This window comes from Symphalangus syndactylus, chromosome 1 (assembly GCF_028878055.3).
Source record: "Symphalangus syndactylus isolate Jambi chromosome 1, NHGRI_mSymSyn1-v2.1_pri, whole genome shotgun sequence".
Lineage (NCBI taxonomy): Eukaryota > Metazoa > Chordata > Mammalia > Primates > Hylobatidae > Symphalangus > Symphalangus syndactylus.
The window spans coordinates 108,692,043-108,718,164 of NC_072423.2; the positions used below are offsets into that span (position 1 = coordinate 108,692,043).

Here is a 26,122-nt window from a genome sequence, read left to right on the forward strand (position 1 = left end):
CGTTCCCGCCCCGCCCCCTTTCCCGGCGTGCGCCGCTGCTAAGGCTCCTCGCCCTCAGCTTCTGCCTGTCGCCCCAAAATGGCGGACACAATGAGCCGGCGACGCGCTGGTTGTCCGTGAGGTGGCTGTGAGGACGAACAGTCGGCGAGGCTCCACCGTCCAGGCAGAAGACCCTCGTCCAAGCAGGAGGAAGAGAAGGAGGCGGCCCAACTGTTGGCCGACTTCCCGCTAGCCGCCGGCGCGGCGCCCGCCCCGCTTGGGTTGGCCCCTCGGCAGCCCGCCCGCTCGCCGCCGGGCCCCGCCCCGGCCCTGCGCCGCCGCTGCCTTCCCCAGCCGCCGCCATGAAGCTGACCGACAGCGTGCTGCGGAGCTTCCGCGTCGCTAAGGTGTTCCGCGAAAACTCGGACAAGATTAACTGCTTCGATTTCAGCCCCAACGGCGAGACAGTCATCTCGAGTAGCGACGACGACTCCATCGTGCTCTATGACTGCCAGGAGGGCAAGTGAGTGCGGCGGAGGCCCTGGGCCCGAGTCTCAGTGCCTCCCTCCCTCCGGTGGCCCAGCACAGGTCCCTCGGCCCGCCCTCCGTCCCGACTTCAGCCCCCAGCCTATTTTGCACGCGTTCCTGCCGGGGCCGCCTCCACCCCGCAGCCGTCCAGGAGACCTTTTATTTTTTCTTCTTAAAAAAAAGATAACGATAGTCACAATTTTATATTACTATTATTTGTATGTCTTCGGTCTCCTTTGAGCGCTGTGCATCACTTGCCAAACCCCACCTTGACCTTGACCTTTAAACGCCCGGTCCGCCCACCCTGGGCCCATCAGGTAGCGTTTTCAGCTCCTCAGGCTGTCAAAGGTGCTGGTCTGCTCCGGCCTCGACGCAGGACTGCAGGGGCTGCTTTCCTGCCTCCTTCGGCAGCGTGAGCTCTCTCTTGTGCTCTCTCCACTGTGACCTCGATTCCGCCCTGGCACTCCGCCCATCCCCTGCCCCTCAGCTTCCCGCGGCCTTTCTGCCGTCAGACCTTGTGGGTTGCAGTTCTTAGCTGTCAGGATTTATTTGTTGTACATCTTTGAGCCCCTTTGCATTTTCTTCCTGCTCCTAGCCTTTTCTTACTCATTCAGACTCGGTGCCCACGTTCATAAGTGAACTTTTCAGAAACATCTAAAACTTCTTTTTTGCCACACACAAACGAACTTGGTCGTCCCATCCCGACCTGAATGTGAGCTTCCGTTAAAACAAAGCAAGCATCGTAAAACAATTTCAGGTTTCCTTTCATACTTTTTTTTTCTGTTATACTTTTTGGTCCACTTTGAATTCCAATTCTGATCATGAAACTTTTATGTTGCCACAAGTCATCTGGAGACCCACCATACCTACATCTTTTCGCAAAATCTAAGCACAGCACTTTGCCTTTTTCCTTGGGGGTCCTTGTCAGCCCCCCTCACCGCACGCTTGTGGACTTGCAGCTCCTTGGAGCCAAAACTAGTTTAGATTAAATTCGCTTTACCCTTAGCCACCTTCCCCAAGAAGGCTTGCTGATGTTTGGTTTAATTCGGTGGCCCCTGGTTTTTTCAGACTTGATTTTGTTACCTAGTAACAGATCTTTTTTTTTTTTTTTTTTTTTTTGAGATATTGGGTCTTTCTCTACCTTCTCCAGCTGTTCCTTTTGCCTTTTTTTTTGTTTTTTAAACTGGTGTCTTAATTTTGGAATATATCTCTTCATTTGTGAATTTGATTATCTGAAGTAATGCTAGTTTGGACTGAGCTATAATGGTATATCCCCCCCAATTTTTTTCCCACTGGGGCTGTGAGAAAGTATTATGTAACTGGCTCTGGATTTGCCTGCAGTATGTGGCAGAGTGGTCTGCGGTGGTGGTCTTAAGAAAGAGGGAATTGTTAGCTGGACAAATACTTAAGTTATTTGAGTCAGTGTTACTCATCGAGTAGACAGATTTCTGTCCTGGTCTGGTCACTTGAATCAGTTTAGAAGAGGAAGTAACATTTAAAGATGTGGTAGTAGGGTCAGCATTGTGGGGTCCTGGAGGAGTAATTTGAAGCTGGCTTGCATGAAATGTATAGTGCTTATGCACAGATTAGAACCTCTTCCCAGAACCTGAGGATGGAGATGTATATCCTCATTTAAAGGAAATGAAGGTTGTGATGGCATTTCTTTGCAGTTTGTCCCCAAATTTGGCGTAATTTTGATTTGGGAAGGATGACCTTGACATAAAGTCCTGTCTTTTTTTTGGGGGGGTGGGGTGGGGTGGGGGACGGAGTCTCTCTCCATCGCCCAGGCTGGAGTGCAGTGGCGCGATCTTGGCTCACTGCAACCTCTGCCTCCCGGGTTCAAGCGATTCTCCTGCCTCAACCTCACAAATAGCTGGGATTACAGGCGCCTGCCACCATGCCCTAACTTTTGTATTTTTAGTAGAGATGGGGTTTCACCATGTTGACCAGGCTGGTCTTGAACTCCTGACCTCAAGTGATCTGCCCGCCTTGGCCTCCCAAAGTGCTAGGATTACAGGCATGAGCTGCTGCGCCTGGCCAAATCCTGTCTTGTTAAAAGTAAAATGCTAGTTTTATGACGTAAGGCAGTTTATTTACTCATGTAGCATTTTTACATAATTACAAACTAACAGAAAGTTACAACGTTTCAAAGAACTCCCATATGATTCAATAACTGGTTACATTTTCTGCATTTGCTTCATCACTGTAGGTAAATATTCATATGTACTGTGTGCCTCCCTCCACGCTTACAGTTGGAGGTATCAAGCCTCTTTATCCCTAAACTCTTCAATATGGGTTTTCTTTGTTTTTTGAGATGGAGTCTTGCTCAGTCGCCCAGGCTGGAGTGCAGTGGTGTGATCTTGGCTCACTGCAACCTCTGGCTCCTGGGTTCAAGCGATTCTCCTGCCTCAGCCTCCTGAGTAGCTGGGATTACAGGTGCGTGCCACCATCCCTGGCTAATTTTTGTATCTTTAGTAGAGGCGGAGTTTCACCATGTTGGTCAGGCAGGTCTTGAACTCCCGATCTCGTGATCTACCTGCCTCGGCCTCCCAAAGTGTTGGGATTACAGGCGTGAGCCACCGCGCCCGGCTCAACATGGATTTTCTAAGCACAAAGACATTCTTACATAACCAGAGCACAGTTATCCAAATTAGGAAATTTAGTATTGATACAATACTACAGGGCATGCTCTTTTGAGTTTTCTCTGATCAATTAATTGTGACCTTGTTTCATTATCTGTGGTGAAGGAGTGGCCTGGTACTTAGGAGGGAACTGGGTTCTAGTTTGGCCTGTGACTAGGTATGTGACATTGGTCAGATTACTTCTTTGGATATTAGACAACCTCTTTAGTTTCCATTCTAGGCAATAATATGACGAAAAATTTTGTCACTAGTATAGGTCAAAGCAACCTCAGAAGAAAAGAAGTATTTCCTTGGAAGGCATGATATTGTATCTTTTTTTTTTTTTTTTTTTTTTGATACGGACTTCCGCTCTTGTTGCCCAGGCTGGAGTGCAGTGGCTCCATCTCGGCTCACTGCAACCTCCGCCTCCCGAGTTCAAGCGATTCTCCTGCCTCAGCCTCCTGAGTAGCTGGGATTACAGGCACGTGCCACCACGCCTGGCTAATTTTGTATTTTTAGTAGATGCGGAATTTCTCCGTGTTGGTCAGGCTGGTCTCGAACTCCCGACCTCAGGTGATCCGCCACCTTGGCCTCCCAAAATGCTGGGATTACAGGCATAAGCCACTGCGCCGGGCCTTTGTTTTTTTGTTTGTTTGTTTGTTTTTGAGACGGCCTCACTCTTTCCTAGGCTGGAGTGCAGTGGCGTAATCTTGGCTCACTGATGCAACCTCGCTCCTGGATTCAAGCGATTCTCGTGCCTCAGCCTCCCAAGTAGCTGGGATTACAGGCATCCATCAGTGTGCCCACTAATTTTTGTATTTTTAGTAGAGATGGGGTTTCACAATGTTGGCCACCTTGGTCTCAACGTCTTACTTCAAGTGATCCACCCACCTTGGCCTCCCAGAGTGCTGGGATTACAGATGTGAGCCTCCGCACCCGGCCCTGTTTTTTTTTTTGTTTTTTGTGTGTGTGTGTGTGTGTGTTTTTTTTTTTAAAGACAAAGGTCTTCCCCTGTTGCTGAGGCTGGAGTGCAGTAGCATGCTTATAGCTCACTAAAGCCTTCATCTTCCGGGCTCAAGTGATCCTCCCACCTCAATCTCCGAAGTAGTTGGGCCTACAAGCGCTCGCCAACTTACTTGGCTATTTTTATTTTTAGTGGAGGCAAGGTCTCACCAGGTTGCCCAGGCTGGTCTCAAACTCCTGAACTCAAGCGATCCTCTCACCTAGGCCTCCCAAAGTGCTGGGATTACAGGTGTTAGCTACTATGACCAGCTGAAGGCACAGTATCTTTATTAGATGACCCTAATGTTAGAATTTGGGAGTTTGAAAATGGCTAACGCAAGGTTTTGTGTGCTTAGTATTTTCCAGTTTACTGGTCATTTAAATTTTCTTTACAATGGAGTTCGCCTATTGAGTGATATTTCAACTTGGAAGAATATAAAGGATATTGTTTGTGGTAGGTGAAGCAAATTACTCAAAATGAAAGGTTAATATTATTTTCCTTGTTGATGCTTGATCACCAGAATTATAGTTTGAGGAAGGAAGCTTACCAAAATATTTGAAAAATGCTGTGCATGTACTTTGTAAGACCCACATGGATGCAGTACAGTATAATCTTGCTTTCAAATTAGGAAATGAGTCCAGGTGTGGTGGCTCACACTTGTAATCCCAGCACTTTGGGAGGCCGAGGCGGGTGGATCGCCTGGGTCAGGAGTTCAAAACCAGCCTGGCCAATGTGGTGAAACACTGTCTCTACAGAAAAATACAAAAATTAGCTGAGCCTGGTGGCGGGGGCCTGTAATCCCAGCTACTCAGGAGGCTGAGGCAGGGAGAATTGCTTGAACCGGGGACGCAGAGGTTGCAGTGAGCCAAGATCCTGCCACTGCACTCCAGCCAGGGTAACAGAGCGAGAATGTCTCAAAAACAAAAATAATAAAAATCAAATTGGGAAATGAAATGAGGCACTAGATTTCTGTTATCAGGAAAAAAAATCTCAGGTTAGTGTTTTTGATAAATTTGAGACAAATAGACCAGATCTAAGTGGAACCAGAAATTTTCCTGACACTATTCCCGTTCAACTTGTCAAGTTAGATTGGCTCTTCATGTTCCGTCTTTTTTTTTTTTTTTTTTTTTTAAGACGGAGTTTCGCTCTTGTTGCCCGGGTCGGAGTACAATGCCGCAATCCTGGCTCAATGCAACCTCCACCTCACGGGTTCCAGTGATTCTTCTACCTCAGCCTCCCGAGTAAGTGGGATTACAGGTGCCCTCCACCACACCTGGCTAATTTTTTTAATTTTTAGTAGAGATGGGATTTCACCCTGTTAGCCAGGCTGGTCTCAGACTCCTGACCTCAGGTGATCCACCCACCTTGGCTTCCCAAAGCCTGAGATTACAGGTGTGAGCCACTGCGCCCGGCCAGGTTCTGTCTTTGCTATTGTAGATGGGATGAAATAACTGATACAAACTTCTTCCACTGGTAGAAGCAAAGTCAGCTATCTAGAGAGTAAGTATACAGCCACACACTCAGACTCCGTCACTGGTTACCACACAGTAACCCCACATCAGAACCCCAGACAGTGGACTTGGCAAAATAGCCTTTGCTGATCTTTTTAGGAGTTAAGTATTAATTTCAGTAAAGGTAAGAATGTAGAAAATCTAGTGTATTTGTAGTGAGAAGTCTTTTGGAAATGGGTTTCATGTAGGGAAGCCCTTGGCCTCACTTTAACAAAAATTGAAAGTGCAAATAACTGACTTCTTAAAGACTGCTTGAGTCATGTGATTGTTGTTTAGCATCTAGATTCTGAGAGGATTTTACATTGAGAGGGTTAGCTTTCCTTTTCATAAGTTGGAACTCTTGGTTAACATTGATACAGGATTTATGAAATCTTTCTAAAGAACTAAATGTAGGACATTATGTTAAAGGCTTTCCTGTTTTTTGAATTGGTCGTATTGGAGAGTTATTTTAGCATTTAAATCTAGATTTACATAGATATTTAAGTCTCAAATTTTTCTTTTTCTTTTTTTTTTTTTTTTTTTTTGAGATGGAGTCTTGCTCTGTTGCCCAGGCTAGAGTGCAGTGGCGTGATCCTCAGCTCACTACAATCTCTGCCTCCCAGGCTCAAGCGATTCTCATGCCTCAGCCTCCTGAGTAGCTGGGACTACAGGCGCTGGCCACCACGCCCGGCTAATTTTTGTATTTTTAGTAGAGATGGCATTTCGCCATGTTGGCCAGGCTGGTCTCAAACTGCTGACCTCAGGTGATCCACCCTCCTCGGCCTCCCAAAGTGCTGGGATTACAGGCGTGAGCCACCACGCCCGGCCTAAAATTTTTCTAACTTAACCAGTATGTGTTAGAGTTTTTGGTTAAAGGTTCTGCTGAGACCAGTTTTAGCCTTGCTCTTCAAGGTTCTGTAGAGGGAGACATTTAAGGAACTTCAGCAAATGGAGATTGGTAACCTCTAGCTTGGAAATGTGTGATTTTTTGTGTTTGTTTTTGAAGTGGAGTCTCACTCTGTCGCAGAGGCTGTATTGCAGTGCCACGATCTTGGCTTACTGCAACCTCTGCCTCCTGGGTTCAAGGAATTCTCCTGCCTCAGCCTCTCGAGTAGCTGGGATTACAAGTGCGTGCCACCACACCCGGCTAATTTTTGTATTTTTAGTAGAGACGGGGTTTCACCGTGTTGGGCCGCTCTTGAACTTCTGACTACAGGTGATTTGCCTGGCTCGGCTTCCCAAAGTGCTGTGATTACAGATGTGAGCCACCACCTTGTGGCCAGAAATGTGTGATTTTTGCATTAAAGTAAAGCAAAGGAACTATTTAACTGGTTTTGCTAGAGAAAGTGAGGCTTGCCTTCTAAAAGACTCATCAAGTGCTTTTGACCTGTAGGATAGGAAGGATGATGTCTTCTGCAAGAGCAGGTTACATTAGCAAAGGCAAGCAAGCAGTTTTGCATCTGGTTTCAGTTTTGAGAAATCACTGCTGTCTTGAAAAAAAAAAAAAAAAAAAAACAGAGCTTCTTTCTAAATGAATGTCTTAAGAAGAAAAGTTTGGCCTCTTGGGTTTGACATATTCTCATATCCCTCTTTGTTGTAAGTTAGGACTTGTTTTGTGTGCCTTACTTCCCAAGTAGATGTACAGCCATGCATCACTTAGATGGGGATAATCACGTGAGTTTTTGTTGCACCAGCATCATAGAGTGTACTTACACAAACCTGACGGTATAATCTGTACACACCTAAGCTGTTTGGTATGGCCCATTGCTCTAGGCTACAAATCTGTACAGCATTTTACAGTACTGAATACTGTAGGCAATTATAATACAGCGTTAAGTGTTTGTGTATCTAAACATAGAAAAGTTACCGTAAAACAGTTTAAGGGATTTAAAAAATGAAACATCTGTTGTAGAGGGCAGCTCCATTATAATCTTATGAGACCATTACCCTATGTGCTGTCTGTTGTTGATAAAAATGTCGTCACATGGCACATGACTGTATTTTTTCTCAAAGCTTAGTTTTGAACATTGTAGTAAAGACTGAATTGAATCCCCAGATTTACTTTTACTTCCTACCTAACCTTGCCATTAGGTGTTCTAAGGTGGAAAGCTTCTTCAGATGGCTGTTGCTTGAGCGTTGTTTTTTCCCTTTTGGAAGAAGTTGTTTCTTTCCAGTATTAGAACTTACCAAAAATCCTCACCTTTGCCACATCATTCAAGTGCTTCTCTTTATGTGGAGATCCCAGATTTTGATGATGGAGAATGTTCATGATTTTCTGTCTCTATTTTCTTATCAGACCAAAGAGAACCCTGTACAGTAAGAAATATGGCGTGGACCTCATCAGATACACTCATGCAGCAAACACAGTTGTTTACAGCTCTAACAAAATAGACGGTAAGCAAGCCTTCTTTTTAGGAAGTCAGGGTCATGGTTTCTTTTGTTAAATAGTTCATGGAATCTTTGTGACTACTTCTGGTTTGACTATAGTTACTTTAGTTTAACTGTTTTCATATAATGTTAGTAATGTTAATTACATTGTTTTGACTGAAGGAATGCTGGAAGCAAGCCATTAGCACTTTTGAAGGACTTGGGACTGAGTATGAAAAGTCTTCAATTCAGAGTGGGGAGTAGAAAAAGGAAGCAACTGATTGTATTTATGATTTGTAATTCCTGAAACTTAAAAGAACACTTTTAAAGCCGGGCGTAGTGGCTCACGCCTGTAATCCCAACACTTTGGGAGGCCGAGGTGGGTCGATCACTTGAGGTCAGGAGTTCAAGACCAGCCTGGCCAATATGGTGAAACCTCGTCTCTACTAAAAATACAGAAGTTAGCTGGGGACAGTGGTGAACGCCTATAATCCCAGCTACTTGGGAGGCTGAGGCAGGGGAATCGCTTGAACCCGGGAGGCAGAGGTTGTGGTGAGCCAAGATCACGCCATTGCACTCTAGCCTGGGCGACAGAGCGAGACTCCATCTCCAAAAAGAACACTTTTAGAACAAATAAAAGGAAAGAACACTTGATACACAGCAAGTGATAAACAACAGGACTTTTTGTTTCAAAATGATAGAAATTTGAGCAAAGTTTCACAAATGCTTGAACTATGATAGTTTAAGGGAAGTTAGAACAGTTTTGGTGTTTTCCCAACCTTAGTCACTTCTGATTCCAGGAATGTTTTTTGATCTAAAGAGTAAAGAGTTACTTTTAGAAATTGAACTTGTGAGTTGCTTTGTATAATAAACAATCTCTGTTTTTGCCTGCATTTCATTTCTTGAGAGAAGTCCTAAGTTAACAGATTGTCTTGGTAACTGAACTGTAACACTTATTTTCATGTTAGGATTCTTTAATTTTTTTATTTTGTTTATTTTCTATTTGTTTTTTTTTTTTTATTTATTTTTTATTTTTTGAGATGGAGTCTCACTCTGTTGCCTAGGCTGGAGTGCAGTGGCACGATCTTAGCTCGCTGCAACCTCTGCCTCCTGGGTTCAAGTAATTCTCCCGCCTCAGCCTCCCAAGTAGCTGGGACTACAGGCGCATGCCACCATGCCCAGCTAATTTTTTGTATTTTTTAGTAGAGACAGGGTTTCACCATGTTAGCCAGGATGGGTCTTGATCTCCTGACCTTGTGAGCCACCGTGCCCGGCCTATTCTTTATTCTTTTGAGACGGAGTCCTGCTCTTGTTGCCCAGGCTGCAGTGCAATGGTGCAGTCTCAGCTCACTGCAACCTCAGCCTCCTGGGTTCAAGTGATGCTCCTGCCTCAGCCTCCCAAGTAGCTGGTATTACAGGCACCCACCAACAGGCCCGGCTAATTTTTGTATTTTTAGTAGAGATGGGACTTCACCATGTTAGTCAGGCTGGTCTCGAACTCCTGACCTCAAGTGATCTGCCTGCCTCAGCCTCCCAAAGTACTGGGATTACAGGTGTGAACCACCACGCCCGGCCAGGATTCTATTTAAACTTACTTCAGTGGTTTATTGGTGATCATCTCACATTTTGCAGTAGGGTTTTTTTTTAGGCCAGTGGCTAAATAGTGGCTCATGCCTGTAATCCCAGCACTTAGGGAGGCCTAGGAGAGTGGATCACTTGAGCCCAGAAGTTCGAGATTAGCCTGGGCAACATGGGAAAACCCTGTCTCTACAAAAAATACAAAAATTAGCCAGGTGTGATGGGACGCGCCTGTAGTCCCAGCCACTTGTAAGGCTGAGGTGGGAGGATTGCTTGAGCCCTGGAGGTCTAGAGTGTTGTGAGCTATGATCATACCACTGCACTCCAGCCTGGGTGACAGCGTGAGGCTCCATCTCAAACAAAAAAGATTTTTCTAATGTCATTCCATAAGGATAGCTTATACTGCTATTTTGGCTGTGCCTATCTCAGAGCAGAATGGGTGGAAGTCCTTTTTTTTCCGTTTCTTTTTTTTTTTAAATGAGACTCTTCTGCCTGTACTGATTTTTAGTTAAGTATATCATTTCTACTTTTCATGCCTGTATTTCAGAAGTGGTTTTCTAAGGAAGCAGTGTAGTTAATGATTTTGGACAAGAATGTAAAACCTTAGGATCCTGAGGAAACGTGTCTATGTGATCATCTGAATGACTGGTTTATTTCTTCTGTTGGGCTGTTTTCTGAGTGATTAAATGAGGATTCTCCAAATGTGGTGCAAGATGAGGCAAATGTGTGGCACTTGTAGCTTTGCTGCCAGGCCTCTGCTGTGAGGATGTTCCCTTTCCTGTCTCAAGTGCATCCTGAAGAATTCCTCCAGTGCTCCGTTTCCTTTTGCCTGATTCCAGGCTGAGGTAGTAGTTTGTACAGTTTGAGGGTCTATGATACCACCCGGTACAGGAGATAACTGTACAGGCCACTGCCTTGCCAGGAACAGCGCACCAGCTGCCAAGTGGGGCTAAGAGGATGGCGTCACCCTGCTCATCTCTGGGAAACCAGGTAATGGGGAGGAAGTCTTTTTCTTCTTAGGGCAGGTGAGTCATTGTTAGCAGTAGAATAACTAGAAATACTTTGTAGGTGTCATTCAAGAAGTTTGAAGATGTTTTCAAGGAAAATTGTGTAGTGTTCAAGTTATGGAATATACAAATATCCCTATTCCCCTATTCCCCCTCCCAAGTTAAATGCCCTCTTATTAGAAAGCACCCCTGTGAACCCCTGGGATGACTCGATGCTTTCAACCCCTTTATTCCTATGTTCTGTTTGCCTTCAGAATGTTCTTTCTGTGCTTTTCTTTCTGCATTTTGGTACCATTTTCCCTTAGCTGTTTCTCAACAATTTTTCCTTATTCCTAGTCTTTTTAAGGGGATAATACTTTTCTATTTTGCAGTTTTATTCTTTATGGCACTTCATTTCTCTATCGCCACCATCTTTTTTGTTTGTTTACTCTTTCAGTTAGAATCATTTGGTTAAGAGTCTTTGTCTTATTTTTCCCCAAGCACAAATCTCTGATTGTTCCTTTCTTTAATATAGTCAAAATCTCACTGCTATTACTCATTGGTATAAGAATTTGATTTTTTTAATGTCTTAAGATCTTTTTAACCCAGATCTTGACATCACTTCTCTGACGTTTTGTTTATTTTCATTGTAATTTGTGTGTCCAATTGAAGAATGTTCAGATGAGTTGAGGGTGGGTCAACACACTGATGGAGAACTCTAGACAAAAATTGCTGCCAGGGTTCAACCTAATCTTCAGTTTAACTGCCGTGGCTGCTTACCTCTTTAAGTCTGTTCGCTCAACAGCCACATATTTTTCTTTAAGGTTTGCCATTCTGTGGACACTAGACCAGTATCTAAAATTATTATGTGTGCTTTACTCTTTTTGTTTTTTGGCCAGGGTGTATTTGCAGGGTGGGAGTTGCATTGTAATTATGAAGAAGCCAAATTGGTAATAAAAGGTCATTTCAAACATTGCTTTCTATGCTGTCAGCTTAAGAACTCTGCTTTTGAGTTAGGTGAAATCTACATACCCACTCTTTAGCTGCAGAGTAGAATTATTCACCATTATTTATTCTTGCCTTGCTTAGGATATAGAATACAATGGATTATTTGACCTTGTCTTTTCAAGATGAAAATGCAAAGTAAATTTCTTTTAAATAGTATAATATCATCATACCTTGTTTGTCTTTTTACAGATACTATTCGTTACTTGTCCTTGCATGACAACAAATACATCAGATACTTTCCTGGACATAGCAAAAGGTAAGATCCACATATTATAGAAGCAGATAGTTCTTTTATCCCTGAGGTTACCCAGAGAATAGAAGGCTAGAGAGAGCTTATTAGTGAACTGAAGCTAGTTCCTCACTACTGCTTGGCATTCTTCATCTTCTCTTAAATAGTCAACTCTTGATTTACTGAGGTTATAGAGGTACAGGGGTAGGTGTTCAGAGATACCTCAGTTAAAATATAACTAGGCCCAGTGCAGTGGCTCACACCTGTAATCCCAGCACTTTGGGAGGCTGAGGCGGGCGGATCACTTGAGGCCAGGAGTTTGAAACCAGCCAGGCCAACATGGCAAAACCCCATCTCTACTAAAAATACAAAAATTAGCCAGGTATGGTGGCGGGCAGCTGCAATCCCAGCTACTCGGGAGGCTGAGGCAGGAGAATCGCTTAAACCCAGGAGGCAGAGGTTGCAATGAGCCTTGATCGCGCCACTGCACTCCAGCTTGGGCAACAGAGCAAGACTCCGTCTCAAAGATACATATATTTTTTTTTCTTTTTTTTTTTTTTTCCTGAAGACATGCCAGTTTTATTATTATTATTATTTGCACACAAAACAATAAACATTTTCGAAAAATACATACAAAAAGATGCATATCAAACATATTAGGAAGGTTGCACATGGGAAGACGGGGAATAGAAATGGGGGGTAGGAATTAAAGAAAATAAATGAGAGAGGGACTTTGTATGGATCAATGATAATAACTCAATCCTCTATTTGACAAAGAAGAAGGAAGAGGAAGAAAAAGAAAGTGGGATAAAGGATCAGAAAGGGAGGAAAATAGAAAAAATTAGAGTATGACTCCAGGGTAGACCTGTTTTGTTGTTGCTGGGTTGGTTGGTTGGTCTGTTGTGTTTTTCATATGTTTCGCCATGTTGGCCAGGCTGGTCTCGAACTCCTAGCCTCAAGTGATCAACCCGCCTCAGCCTCCTAGAGTGCTGGGACTACAGGCGTGAGCCACCACGTCCAGCCCCCACATTGCATCTGGCCTCCATGGTAGACCTCCCAGACGGGGCGGCCAGGCAGAGGCGCTCCTCACTTCCCAGACGATGGGCGGCCGGGCAGAGGCGCTCCTCACTTCCCAGACGATGCGCGGCCGGGCAGAGGCGCTCCTCACTTCCCAGACGATGGGTGGCTGGGCAGAGGCGCTCCTCACATCCCAGACGATGGGTGGCCGGGCAGAGGTGCTCCTCACTTCCCAGACGGGACAGCCGGGCAGAGACGCTCCTCACTTCTTCCCAGACGGGGCGGCCGGGCAGAGGCGCTCCTCACTTCCCAGATGGGGCGGCCGGGCAGAGGCGCTCCTCACATCCCAGATGGGGCGGCCGGGTAGAGGTGCTCCTCACATCCCAGACGATGGGCGGCCGGGCAGAGGCGCTCCTCACATCCCAGACGATGGGTGGCCGGGCAGAGGCGCTCCTCACTTCCCAGACGGGGCGGCCGGGCAGAGGCGCTCCTCACATCCCAGACGATGGGCGGCCAGGCAGAGACGCTCCCCACCTGCCAGACGGGGTGGCGGCCGGGCAGAGGCTGCAATCCCAGCACCCTGGGAGGCCAAGGCAGGCGGCTGGGAGGCGGAGGCTGCAGCGAGCCAAGACCACGCCACCGCACTCCAGCCCGGGCAACACGGAGCACCGAGTGAGCGAGACTCCGTCTGCAGTCCCAGCACCTCGGGAGGCCGAGGCGGGCAGACCACTCGAGGTCAGGAGCTGGAGAGCAGCGTGGCCAACATGGCAAAACCGCGCCTCCAGCCAAAGGACAAAAAGCAGGCAGGGGTGGTGGCGCGCACCTGCAATCCCAGGCAGCCCGCAGGCCGAGGCAGGAGAATCACGGGAGCCGGACGCAGGGAGTCTGCAGCAAGTTGAGTATACTCCAGCCTGGGCCATGGAGGGAAGAAAAAAGAAAAAAAGAAGGAAGGAAAGAAAGAAAAGAAGGAAGGAAGGAAGGATATATATATTTTTTCTAGTTATAGATATATATTTCTAGTTTTATATATATATATATATATATAAAACTAGAAAAAATGTGGATTAAAGATATTCAGTGAAAACCTATGTAGTAAAAATTAGATTTGGCATTTAGGAATACCAAATCTCACATCCCTTAATAAAGGACTATTTGTGTTTATGAGGTCTTCCGATATATGTGGGCCCCATTTCAGCAGGCCCCTATGTAAAAATGTTCCATTTAAAGATCTTAATGAGAATGCAAAAGAAAGTCCTTTTTTTAAAATCAAGAGGTTTATCTCCTTTTTCTGTATTGTAATGCAGGTTGCTTCTCTCTGTTCTTCACCCCAATGCCCCTAGTTACTTTTTTCTCAAATTTTTCAACTTTTGTTTGAATGTTAAACACATTTTCCCCTGGATAATATTTTAACCATTTGAGAGATTTTTTCCCGCATCCATTTGCAAATGTACAGTAACCCAGGATGGTTTCGATTGGTATGGAGCCCTGACAGGAGATGGCCTGAGAGCCTCCTGTTAGAAATTGCACTTCCAGGCCGGGCATGGTGGCTTAATGCCTGTAATCTCAGCTCTTTGGAAGGCTGAGGACAGATTGCTTGAGTGCAGGAGTTCGAAACCAGCCTAGGCAACATGGTGAAACCCTGCCTCTACAAAAAATACAAAAATTAGCCAGGAGTGGTGGTGTGCGCCTGTAATTCCTACTACTTCGGAGGCTCAGGCACGAGAATTGCTTGAACCCACGAGACAGAGGCTGCAGTGAGCCAAGGTGGCGCCACTGCACTCCATCCAGCCTGGGTGACAGAGCGAGACCCTGTCTCAAAAAAAAAAAAAAAAAAAAGTTGCACTTCCAGTTGGGCAGGCCATTTGTGTTGCTGATGTTTTTGCTTGTTTTTATTAATTGCTCCTTCCCCTTGTAGTCAGATTCTATCCCTTCTGTGAAATAAGGTGGCAGCCAGTGGTAACTGGTTTCAGACAAAGGATGGCTCATGATAAGTAGATGTTTTTGCTTGTTTTTATTCAAATTAATGTTCACAAATGTACTATTTGTAATTAAGAGTTGATGCAGTTGTTTGACATGCTTTCCAGTCTTCCGAATTATTCAGCCTCTTGACCTCCTGATTCTTTTTTTTTTTGAGATGGAGTCTCACTCTGTCACCCAGGCTGGAGTGCAGTGGTGCAATGTTGGCTCACTGCAGGCTCCGCCTCTTGGGTTCACGCCATTCTCCTGCCTCAGCCTCCCGAGTAGCTGGGACCACAGGCACCCGCCACCAAGCCCGGCTAGTTTTTTGTATTTTTAGTAGAGACGAGATTTTACCGTGTTACCCAGGATGGTCTCGTGATCCGCCCGCCTCAGCCTCCCAAAGTGCTGGGATTACAGACGTGAGCCACCGCACTTGGCCGGGCGACCTCCCGATTCTTGATAGATGACTTCGTCCCTCCTTTTATGAGAAAATCAAGGCTATGCAAAATGAGTTCTTTCAGCTGGGTGTGGTGGTTCAGGCCTGTTTTCAGCACTTTGGGAGGCTGAGGTGAGAGGATCCCTTGAGTCTGGGAGGTTGAGGCTGCAGTGAGCCATGATTGTGCCACTGTACTCCAGCCTGGGCGACAAAGCAAGACCATGTCTCCAAAAAAAAGAGTTCTTTTAAACATCTATCCCTTCCACCTAAATTCCTCTCTTCCTTGGAATCCTTTCCTTGAGAAAGCTGTGGTCCTTCTTTCACAAAACAAACCTTCCTCTTTCTGCTTGCTTCCATCTCCTTAATTGGCCTTTCCTTTGCTACCTACAAATTTACTTGGTCTTTCTTATCTTAAATCTACTTATTGACCCTATCACCCACTCCTTGTCACTATCAAACTTGAAAGAAGAATCTGTACATTCCCATCTCCACCTCCTCACGCACGTTCACTGTTGAAATCATTTTTGCACTAGTCCCAGAATCGTCTATGGGGCTTTATCCAAACCTTTATCCTTCATTGCCTGCTGCCTCTAGTTAAAAACCCACTAGTTTGGGCTTTTCTTGGTGCTTAACCTCTCAGTAAAACTTACTTTCCCGTGGCAGGTGACTTTTCCCATGTTGGTTCTGTTCTTGTAGTTCTCAGCCTCTGTTTTGACTCTAAAATAAACAAATATTTTATCTGCTTTCTAATCTCCATCGCTGATTTCATTCACCTCCATTCAGGTGGCTTCCCAAATCAGTATTTTTAGCTCATGTCTGTTATGAATTTCAGACCCACCTTCCACCTACAGGTTTTGTTTGTTTTTTTGTTTTTTGAGATGGAGCCTCACTGTGTCACCCAGGCTGGAGTGCAATGGCCTGATCTTGGCTCACTGCAACCTCCACCTCCTGAGTTCAAACGATTCTCCTGCCTCAACCTCCCGAGTAGCTGGGATTACAGGTGTGCACCATCATGCCCGGCTAATTTTTGTGTTTTTGTAGAGACAGGGTTTCACCATGTTGGCCAGGCTGGTCTCAAACTCCTGACCTCAGGTGATCCACCCGCCTCGGCCTCCCAAAGTGCTGGGATTACAGGCATGAGCCACAGCGCCCAGCACCACCTACATGTTTTATACACATCTTTGTAGCTGTCTCTTCTGTCCAATACTCTTTCCAATACTTAGGTGTAGTACTCTGTCCATCATTGTGACGTTTTTTGGGCCAGCTTCTCTCTATCTTCCTCATATCTCTTCATCTCTGTCTCTTCCAATTCTGGCTCAAAGCATCTGTTGTCAGTTCACTCTTTTTCCTGTGCCATCATATTCAGTGAGTTGTTAAACTATTTAGTTCTCCCTAGGTTTAACCTCATGTGTCACTTTCCTCTGTGTTCTCTCCTTTGCTTCTGCCCTGGCTCATGCCCTGTGATGTAAATTATCGTTAGCTCCTAATTAATCATCCCATCTCTTAACATCCTGCTTCAGCATCCTGGATTGCAGTTTGATTGCTTCACAATCTCCCTTAATGGTTCTCTACATTTTCATTGCTCCTTCCCCTTGTAGTCAGATTCTGTCCCTTCTGGCTCTGACCCATTTTCCCAGCATTTTCTCCTACCATTCCCATTAAGGTGAACTCTGGGCTACTTCTTGAACTTGGGCCTCATGCCTTCCTGTCTGGCACCTTTCAGAAAGGCGTCTCCCTTTGAAATCCTTTCCACCTCAGATGTTGTATCTTTCCAGAAGCCTTCTCTGGTCCTCTTGGAGTCATGTGGACTGGACAGTTAAAATTCCTTATGGTCGGGGTCTTACTTCTCCATATGTTCCCTGTACTTCTCAGCACAGAGTCTTGTGCTGAGTTCTTGGGCTGAATGCCATGGCATAAAATTACATGTCCACAATGTGTTCTGCACATTCTGGTTTTTGTTTTTTGAGACGGTGCCTTGCTCTGTTTCCCAGACTGGAGTGCAGTGGTGTGATCTCGGCTCACTGCAGCTTCCATTTCTGGGGTTTAAGCGATTCTCCCGCCTCAGCCTCTTGAGTAGCTGGGATTACAGGTGCACGCCACCAGGCCCGGCTAATTTTTGTATTTTTAGTAGAGATGGGATTTCACCATGTTGGCCAAGCTGGTTTCAAACTCCTGACCTCAGGTGATCTGCCCACCTTGGCCTCCCAAAGTGCTGGGATTACAGGTGTGAGCCACCGCACCCGGCCTGCTCATTGTGTTTTATTACCTCCTTGGCATTCTTAGGAAATTTTGGCTTTTAACAATACCTTTTAAAATTTTAAGTTGAGGAGCTGGTGCAGATGTTAGTTGAGTTACATTGGAAGAAAGTGTTTTTAAGTGAGTGTCTCTTGATGGTATAACCACAAAAGGGGACCAGAAAAGGAATACAGTTCCTGTTAGCGTAGGCTTGTGGTTCTCTAGGTGTGGTGCCCCAAACAGCAGCCTCACCCATCACCTGGGGGCTAGTTAGAAGCTCAGATTCACAGACCCCAAGTCAGGCCTACTGGATTAGAGGCTCTGGGAGTAGATCCTAGCAATCTGTTTTAACCCACCCTCCAGGTGATGCTGATGCCACTTAGGTTTGAGAATATCTGTGTAGTCCTCACACATCTTGATAAGGAATCATGCTTTTTTGTGTTTTTTTTAATTGAGATACAGTCTACATACTGTAAATGATTCCTTTAAAAATGTACAATTCAGTGGCTTTTACTATATTTGCAAAGTTGGACAACTATCACCATCATCTAACTTCAGAACATTTTTATCACTCCAAAGAGAAACTCTGTACCCATTAGTAATCACTCCCTCAGCCCCTGCCAACCGCTGATCTACTTCTGTCTCTATAGATTTGCCTATTCTAGACATTTTGTGTAAATGGATCAGTTAATATCTGATCTTTTGTGCCTGGTTTCTTTTACTTAGCATGGTGTTCCCAAGGTTCCTCCATGTTGTCACATGAAGCAGTACTTTATTACTTTTTATTGCCAAATAATATTGCATCGTATAGATGTAGCACATTTTGTTTGTCCATCCATTAGTTAATGGACATTTGGGTTATTTCTACTTTTTGGCTATTATGAATAGTGCAGCTCTGAACATATGTGTACATTTTTGTGTGTGGACATATATTTTCAGTTATCTTGGGTAAATACCTAGGAGTGGAATTTCTGGGTCACATGGTAACTTTTTTTGGAAAAACTTTTCCAAAGCAACTGTACAATTTTTACATTTCCATTAGCAATGTATGAGGGTTCCAATTTCTCTACATCCTCACCAACACTTGTTATCTCTCTTATTATAGCTATGCTAGAGGGTGTGGAGTAGTCTCATAGTGGTTTTGATTTGCATTGGAATCATATATTTTTATTTTATAGCTTTAAAAAAATTTTTTGCGTTATACTAGTTGCCTTTGTTTGTTCCAGATATGGTTGTGGTATGTGTGTTTTAGTGTGTTTCTTAAAATGGTAATTTTGGGAGAACAGGTATATATATATAGGTAGGCAGAGTGGTTTAGAATTCACATCCAATTTTTGCTAATATTTCACATCAACTCCTATTTATCTCGATGTATTGCAGGGTGGTGGCCTTGTCCATGTCACCTGTGGATGACACTTTCATTTCTGGGTCTCTTGATAAGACCATTCGACTTTGGGATCTCCGGTCTCCTAACTGCCAGGTAATGGTACCTCACAGTTACACTTTTTGAGCATTTTCTTTGGTAGGCACTGTAATGAACTCCACCTCTCAAAGAAGGGAGAAAACAGTGGTTCCATTCTGGGATCACAGGGTCTTTTTAAACTTTGGAGAAAATCTGTTTTTTTAGTTGGTAGCTGCTAAGCACATACCCTAATCTAGTGCAGATTGCATTATACTCTGTGGCTTAATTGTTGTGGGTTTTTTGTTGTTTTGTTTTGTTTTTGTTTTTGTTTTGAGACAGGGTTTCGCTCTTGTTGCCCAGGCTGGAGTGCAATGGCGCAGTCTTGGCTCACCGCAACCTCCACCTCCAGGGTTCAAGTGATTCTTCTGCCTCAGCCTCTCGAGTAGCTGAGATTACAGGCATGCACCACCATGTCTGGCTAATTTTGTATTTTTAGCAGAAATGGGGTTTCTCCATGTTGGTCAGGCTGGTCTCCTGACCTCAGGTGATCTTCCTACCTTGGCCTCCCAAAGTTCTGGGATTATAGGCGTGAGCCACTGCACCCAGCCGGCTTAATGTTTTTAAAAGTGTTCCTAGAGCTTTTAGCTTCAAGGGATTTATTTTTATTTGAATTATGTGTCTGTAATATTGTGCAGTTAGAGTTGACCAGAAATTGTTGTCTAGAGACCTGTTTTTTAAAAGCTTCATTTTAGTTTTATGTTTGCTTTTTCTGTTCTGTAGGTAGGCTGATATTTGTATGCCTTTCTTAGTTTTAATTGGGAAAAGTAAATTATATAGTGTGGTAAGGTCCTGGATTCATTTTTTTTTCCCCATTGTACTAGCAGTCTTTGGTTATTCCAGATATGGGTTGTGGTATGTGTGTTTTAGTGTATCTCTTATTTATTTTCTCTTAGGGCCTCATGCATCTGCAGGGGAAGCCAGTTTGTTCTTTTGATCCAGAAGGGTTAATTTTCGCTGCAGGTGTCAACTCTGAAATGGTCAAGCTTTATGACCTTCGTTCTTTTGATAAGGTAAATCTTTGAATCTTTGAGATCTTTGAGCTGGTTTTGTTTGTTTGTTTGTTTTTGTGAGACAGAGTTTTGCTCTTATTGCCCAGGCTGGAGTGCAGTGGTGTAATCTCAGCTCACTGCAACCTCTGCCTCCTGGGTTCAAGTGATTTTTCCTGCCTCAGCCTCCCAAGTAGCTGGGATTACACATGTCTGCCACCACACCTGGCTAATTTTTTGTATTTAGTAGAGACGGGTTTCACCATGTTGGTCAGGCTGGTCTCAAACTCCTCACCTCTGGTGATCCACCCACCTCGGCCTCCCAAAGTGCTGGGATTACAGGCATGAGCCACCGCGCCCAGCCCTGTAAGAGCCTTTTCTACAGAAGGAAAAATATGGTACATATTAGAGAGTGGCAGAGAAGTAGCTCATTCTCTGCTTTGCTTAGTCAAAAAGTAATCTAAAGGAATAGGATGGGAATTGGCTCTAGCAGAAGAAATTATTAATATGCCTTGGGCCTGGGGCTACTGTTTTTTATCTTTTGCAGGGGCCCTTTGCTACCTTTAAGATGCAGTATGATCGAACTTGTGAGTGGACAGGACTTAAATTCAGCAACGATGGCAAGCTCATCCTCATTTCCACCAACGGCAGCTTCATTCGTCTGATTGATGCATTCAAAGGAGTGGTGATGCACACGTTTGGGGTGAGCTGACAGCCTTCAAGCATGGCTATTTCCATGCTCATACTTCCTATGCTAAGACACGTTTGGGGTGAGCTGACAGCCTTCAAGCATGGCTATTTCCATGCTCATACTTCCTATGCTAAGAATTACGTTAGCTGGTTGGTGGAGACCAACAGTTACTCTTGACTTACTCATGAAGGCATGCACTTGTATTTTCTTCCTGCTCATGAACTTACCTCTCTTGGATTTCGTAGACGTTCATTTCTCACCAAGTGACCCAAGTTTGGTATTTAGATATAAAATAATTTCCTAACAATAAAGTTTTCTTGCCCCCTTGAGTATACCTTGAATACAGAGTTGAGGGTGGGAGTGGATTGTCAAGGATGGCAACCACATTTGGAAGCTTGGTGGTGTAGTACATGACAAGGAAAGGGTTTCATGGAAAGGAAGGTGATGCATGTGCTGAGTCAGTGTTTCTAGGCAGCTGTTTTTATTAATGGCTCTGTAACAACAAAAGAACTGCTCTGTTTTAGGGTTATGCCAACAGCAAAGCTGTCACACTGGAGGCTTCATTTACTCCAGACTCTCAGTTCATTATGATTGGTGAGTTTCCTTTATCCCCTGTGGGGGTTATTTCTCTGGTACTATGCATTTCTTTGTTTAAATTATTAACTGAGACATTATTATCTATTTGATAGATGTTCTCAGATTTCTGTATAGCACATTATGCCAAGGACATAGTGTCTTTTAACTGCCCTGACCGGACCAAAATTTGAGTCAAACTCCACAAGCACTACCTTATTAGTAATACTAATGTCCTGGTGTAACCCTACATTCAGTCATCTTAGTGGCTGCCTGTTGGTAGGGTAATGGTATTCGGCCCCTTTTTTAGATGAGAAAACTGAAGTTAGAGGGGAAGTGACATGCCTGTGAACAAATAGCTAGGGTCAAGATCAATTTCCAAAGTGTCTTTCCTTCACTGCCTCTCCTCCCTCTCAATTTTGCCTGAGGGATGTGTCCTAAAGCTTGGCGTATCCTCAGATCTCAATCCATGTCTCATTTCCAGTTGTCTTTGTATTGTGCCTTGAGCTGTTACATTTTCCTTGAATATCCTCTTTAGGTTCAGAGGATGGCAAGATCCATGTCTGGAATGGAGAGAGCGGTATAAAAGTAGCTGTGTTGGATGGTAAACACACAGGCCCGATTACCTGTTTGCAATTCAACCCCAAGTTCATGACTTTTGCCAGCGCGTGTTCCAACATGGTATGTGAACATTAAGAGGTATCTGCCACTCAGGGACCCTTTCCAGTTGGGGTGGTCAGTGCCTCAACAAGCACAGCAAGGTGTGTTCTACATAGGTACATTACAAGCATCCAAGTACATGTTTCTCAACTGGTGGTTTCCCTATTTCACCTCCTATTACTTGATCTCTAGCTGGGCTGGTCTTGTCTTTCATTTTTATTCTTCCTAGAGGTGATCAGGAATCACCTTTGAGCTCCAAGGAGATCATAGGCCAGTTTTTGCCCTGGACCCTAATTTTAGGTCCAAACTACCTGGGCTACGCTTGGCAATTTTTTTGCTCCTTAAAGTACTCTGAACTGGCCTTTTGTGGTTTCAGTTTTCCATTCCTGTTGGTTTACGCCAAATTCCCAGAAATTTCTACAGTTGGTCATAACTCACCACTTAGAATTAACTCCAGGCCCTTGTCTCTTCCTACATAATACTAACAGAACAAAGGATCAGTGAGTCTCAGCTCCGATTTTCCCTTGTGATCTCCTAAACCTGCCTGGGTATTCAGGGATGAGACATTTCATTACTAGCCTACCCAGAGCACACTGCCCCCTTGCTTTTTTTTTTTTTTTTTAACCAAGAAAAAAATGTTAGAAAAAATGTAGCAAAACCATCCAGTTCCCTACTTTTTACAGCCCAGGAAGGAGGGGGCCTGTTGGAGGTAACCTGGTGGATTAGCAATGAGGGCAGGTTACCTATTCACCCACCTCCCAGGCAGCACTCCTTTTTTTCCCTTCCTTTAAATAAAAGGGGGGGGGTCTACTCTGGTGGAAGGTGGACAGTGATTATTGGCGAAAAACAAAACCAGTTTACTTTCACATAGAGGGAAGAGTGTTTCTGTCTCCTTAGAGCAGTTGGTTGGTTAGGAGGGAGGGCTACCAGAGCCATTGGGGTTGGGCACATTTTTGCTGTGGGGTGGGATGTGAAGAACCGTTGGCAGTGAAGAGATGCTTGGCTTTTTAAAGTTGATTTATGTTCTCCTTCTAGGCCTTTTGGTTGCCCACCATTGATGACTGACCCTGTTGCTGCTCGGCTATTTCTGTACAGTGAGGGCGGCCAGCAGAAAGAAACTCAGAGGGAACTGAGATAATAGTGGGATTGGATCATTTGACTGGGCTGGAGAACATCCTTTTACATGGCCTTCCCATGGATGTGCTGTACTTGTGCTCAAAAGAAAATAATTACTTTGATGAGCGTCTTCAAAAGGACTCTTGGTGCAACAGACTCAGTTGGAACTCAGCTTTTCTAGCTGTCACTGCACCAAGCTCTGCTAGAGGAGTGACCAGACTCACGATTTGGTATAGTGGGGCTCTCAAGCATCTTCAATTTGAATGTACATGCTGCTGAGGAGCCGGTGAAGTCATCAGTTCCGCACATCCCTTCTCCTACCCTCCAACTGCATGGGAAGCCAAAGTCCTGGTTTTGAAACGCTTAGGCAGCTCAGCCGCTTGCCCTCACCCTGCATGTCTTGTTACTGGGTCTCCCTGTGTACTTGCGGCATTATCCACAACCATCATGTTTCTTAGGTGCCAAACATTTACAGAAACATTTTCATATATCCTGGGGTCAGAGAAAGGGACAGATACAGAAGGACCTTGCTTGCAGGACGCCATGCAGTTAGTTTCTGCAGTTAGTCGTGTGAGGCTAGGTGGTCGGGCAGGCCTCAGGCTGTAGGTGTTGGGTGGGAAAAGACCCAAGGGCCTGAAAGGGAGGGAAAGGGGAGGGTAGTGGGAGGGTAGCAGGTGAGTTCCTAGGGCTGGAAGGTCTAGGAAGGTTTCGCAGCAGCCTGGTGCAGTGCCCTGTCATCAAGACTAACCCACGGTCCTCCTGGGTGCCTACCAAGCTTGGTTTGTACAAAAGCAAGGTGGGAGTCTATTTTTGTACATGAGATACATCACACTTTCCTGTGGGCCAGTATTGTGAAGTGAGTCTGAGTTGTTTACACTGATGCCTTCCCTGCCCACCACAGATTGTGTACATAGTCTTCAGATGATACCACCCCTTTCCCCAGCTCCCAGCGAAGAGCTGGTTCGAGGCCTGTGTTATATGTCATATTTAGCCTTTTTATATATGACCTTTGATTTCTGTTGTTTGTATTTTAGCACAGTGTATGCACCTTCATTTAAATACATCTGTGTGCATACAGATATGCATATATGTGTGTGCGTATGCATATATCTCTCATCGGTAGTTTCTGAGAGTTCAGCTGAAGCAGATGGAGTCCTGCAGCTCAGGAGACACACTGCATCCCTGCTAATAGTGTTTGCCACAAGTATTAGTGAGTCTTCCTTATTAATATTTTCATTTCAGAAGACTGAAGCAAAGCTTATGGTGTTTGCTGTTTCTTTGGCAGCTAAGTGAGGTTCTTGGGATGACTCGCTGTGTTCCTCAAGCTGCACTTTGGGGCCATCTCTGCAGTATTAGCCCCCTTTTTGCTTGGTGGTACTCTGTCTGTGCCTGTGTGTGTGTGTGTGATAGTCACTCTTGCATGGCTTCCGTGTCTGGTTTGTGGCATTTGGGGATAAGGTGCTGAAGCCAGAGCATTTGCAGTTTGTTTGAGGCCTCGTTGCCAATGATAGATCACTCCCGTTGACCTGGCATGCCTGCTTGCTTGCTGCTTTTCCTTGCTTTCTCTTGGAAGAGGAAGGGACTCTGGTCAGGCCCAGGCTGAGTGAGATGAGCTGCAGCTGGCTCATGGCCTTCTTAGAGCAGAGAGAGTGGTATGTCATTTTACTAAGTTCCTAAACAAACATTTATACAGGCAACACTCCTTGCAGATCCAGAAACTGAGGCACAATAGGGTTGTGATTTGCTCAAGAATATGTAGCTGCTAGGGGGTAAATCAAGGCATCACAACTTCTGTTCAGCAGGCAGGAATAGGCTGTGAATTGCTAGCACTTTTTTTTTTTTAAGCAATTACTTTTTGACTTGTTCCTCCAACTGAAAGTGCAAGAGGCATACACCTTTCCCAAATGTAGACTAGAATCTGCAGGATGCCACCCACTGTATAGCTCTGCTTTCCCAGAGAGGAAGAACTTCTGGAAACCAAATGATCTTAATTGTTACTGCCCACCCCTGGCTTTTCAGGGTAGAAAATTCACAATAGGAATGATGGTTAAGAGAGAGTGCTTGGAACCGTGGGTTAACAGGAAAGGCTACCTAACTTCACATATCTGCAACCAGAGCAGCCACCAAGCATTACTTAGCAGCAGGAAAATGATTGTATTTGAGTTCCTGTGTGTCCAAAACTGAGGCACCATGTTCTTTGAAAACATGCCACTTCAAGGCCAGGCGCAGTGGGTCATGCCTGTAATCCCAGTACTTTGGGAGGCTGAGGCGGGCGGATCACCGGAGGTCGGGAGTTCGAGACCAGCCTGACCAACATGGAGAAACCCTGTCTCTACTAAAAATACAAAATTAGCCGGGCGTGGTGGCATGCGCCTATAATCTCAGCTACTCGGGAGGCTGAGGCAGGAGAATTGCTTGAACCCGGGAGGCGGAAGTTGCGGTGAGTTGAGATTGTGCCATTGCACTCCGGCCTGGGCAACAACAGCAAAACTCCGTCTCAAAAAAAAAAATATGCCACCTCACGGTCTCTATCATTGGGCCCTGTGGTTGCAAAGCTGCCTCCTGAATTAAGAAGGAAAGGGAAAAAATATAGCTGGAAGTGAGTGGAAGAGATGCTGAGGGCTGGGGCTGCACAGATGTGCTCAGCAGAGCTAGAGGTACTTGCCCTATTGGGGATGGGTGGGGAGTGGGGCAGCGGCGTTTGCCACCTTAGGAATCGGGGCCAAAGCCACTGATGTTTATTTGACAGCAACACTGCACTGGGTACTTAAAGAAATTATTTCCCGTTGCGATTATAATTACTGCTTATTAAGGAAAATTTGGGAATTTTAGAAAGAATCAAGTTTGCCACCCAAATGCTACCACTGTTAATCTTTTGGTGTTAAATGTTCCCCCTAGACATTTCTGTGCATAGATTTTTGGTGTGTTTACATAGTCATTATTCTGTATATACAATTTTATGTCCCTTTTGTACTTAACGTATAAACATTTTTCCATGTTACAGTCTTAAACAGAATTTTATGGCTGCAGCCTCTTCGATTTGAGTTTCTGTAGCATTGTTTGCCTGGTTCCCAGAGCTGGAGGGAGGCTTGGGTCGTCTCCTGTTAGTTCTTCTGGCTCACACTGCAGCTTGCTGTAATGCTGTGTGGACGGATTGCTGGGCTCCCTGGGACTGCCTCTGACTGCCCCTTGGTAACT

The 26,122-nt window shown here is 44.9% G+C and overlaps 1 protein-coding gene across 1 annotated transcript; it reads left to right on the forward strand.

Annotated features, from left to right (window-relative positions):
* Positions 1-25,940, forward strand: WDR82 (WD repeat domain 82). Its single transcript, XM_055274744.2, has 9 exons — positions 1-502; positions 7,918-8,015; positions 11,750-11,816; positions 18,817-18,916; positions 19,792-19,908; positions 20,432-20,587; positions 21,100-21,169; positions 21,687-21,829; positions 22,844-25,940. The coding sequence occupies exons 1-9, from the start codon at positions 342-344 to the stop codon at positions 22,871-22,873; spliced, it is 942 nt and encodes a 313-aa protein (XP_055130719.1). The 5' UTR covers positions 1-341; the 3' UTR covers positions 22,874-25,940.
* The last annotated feature ends 182 nt before the right edge of the window (positions 25,941-26,122 follow it).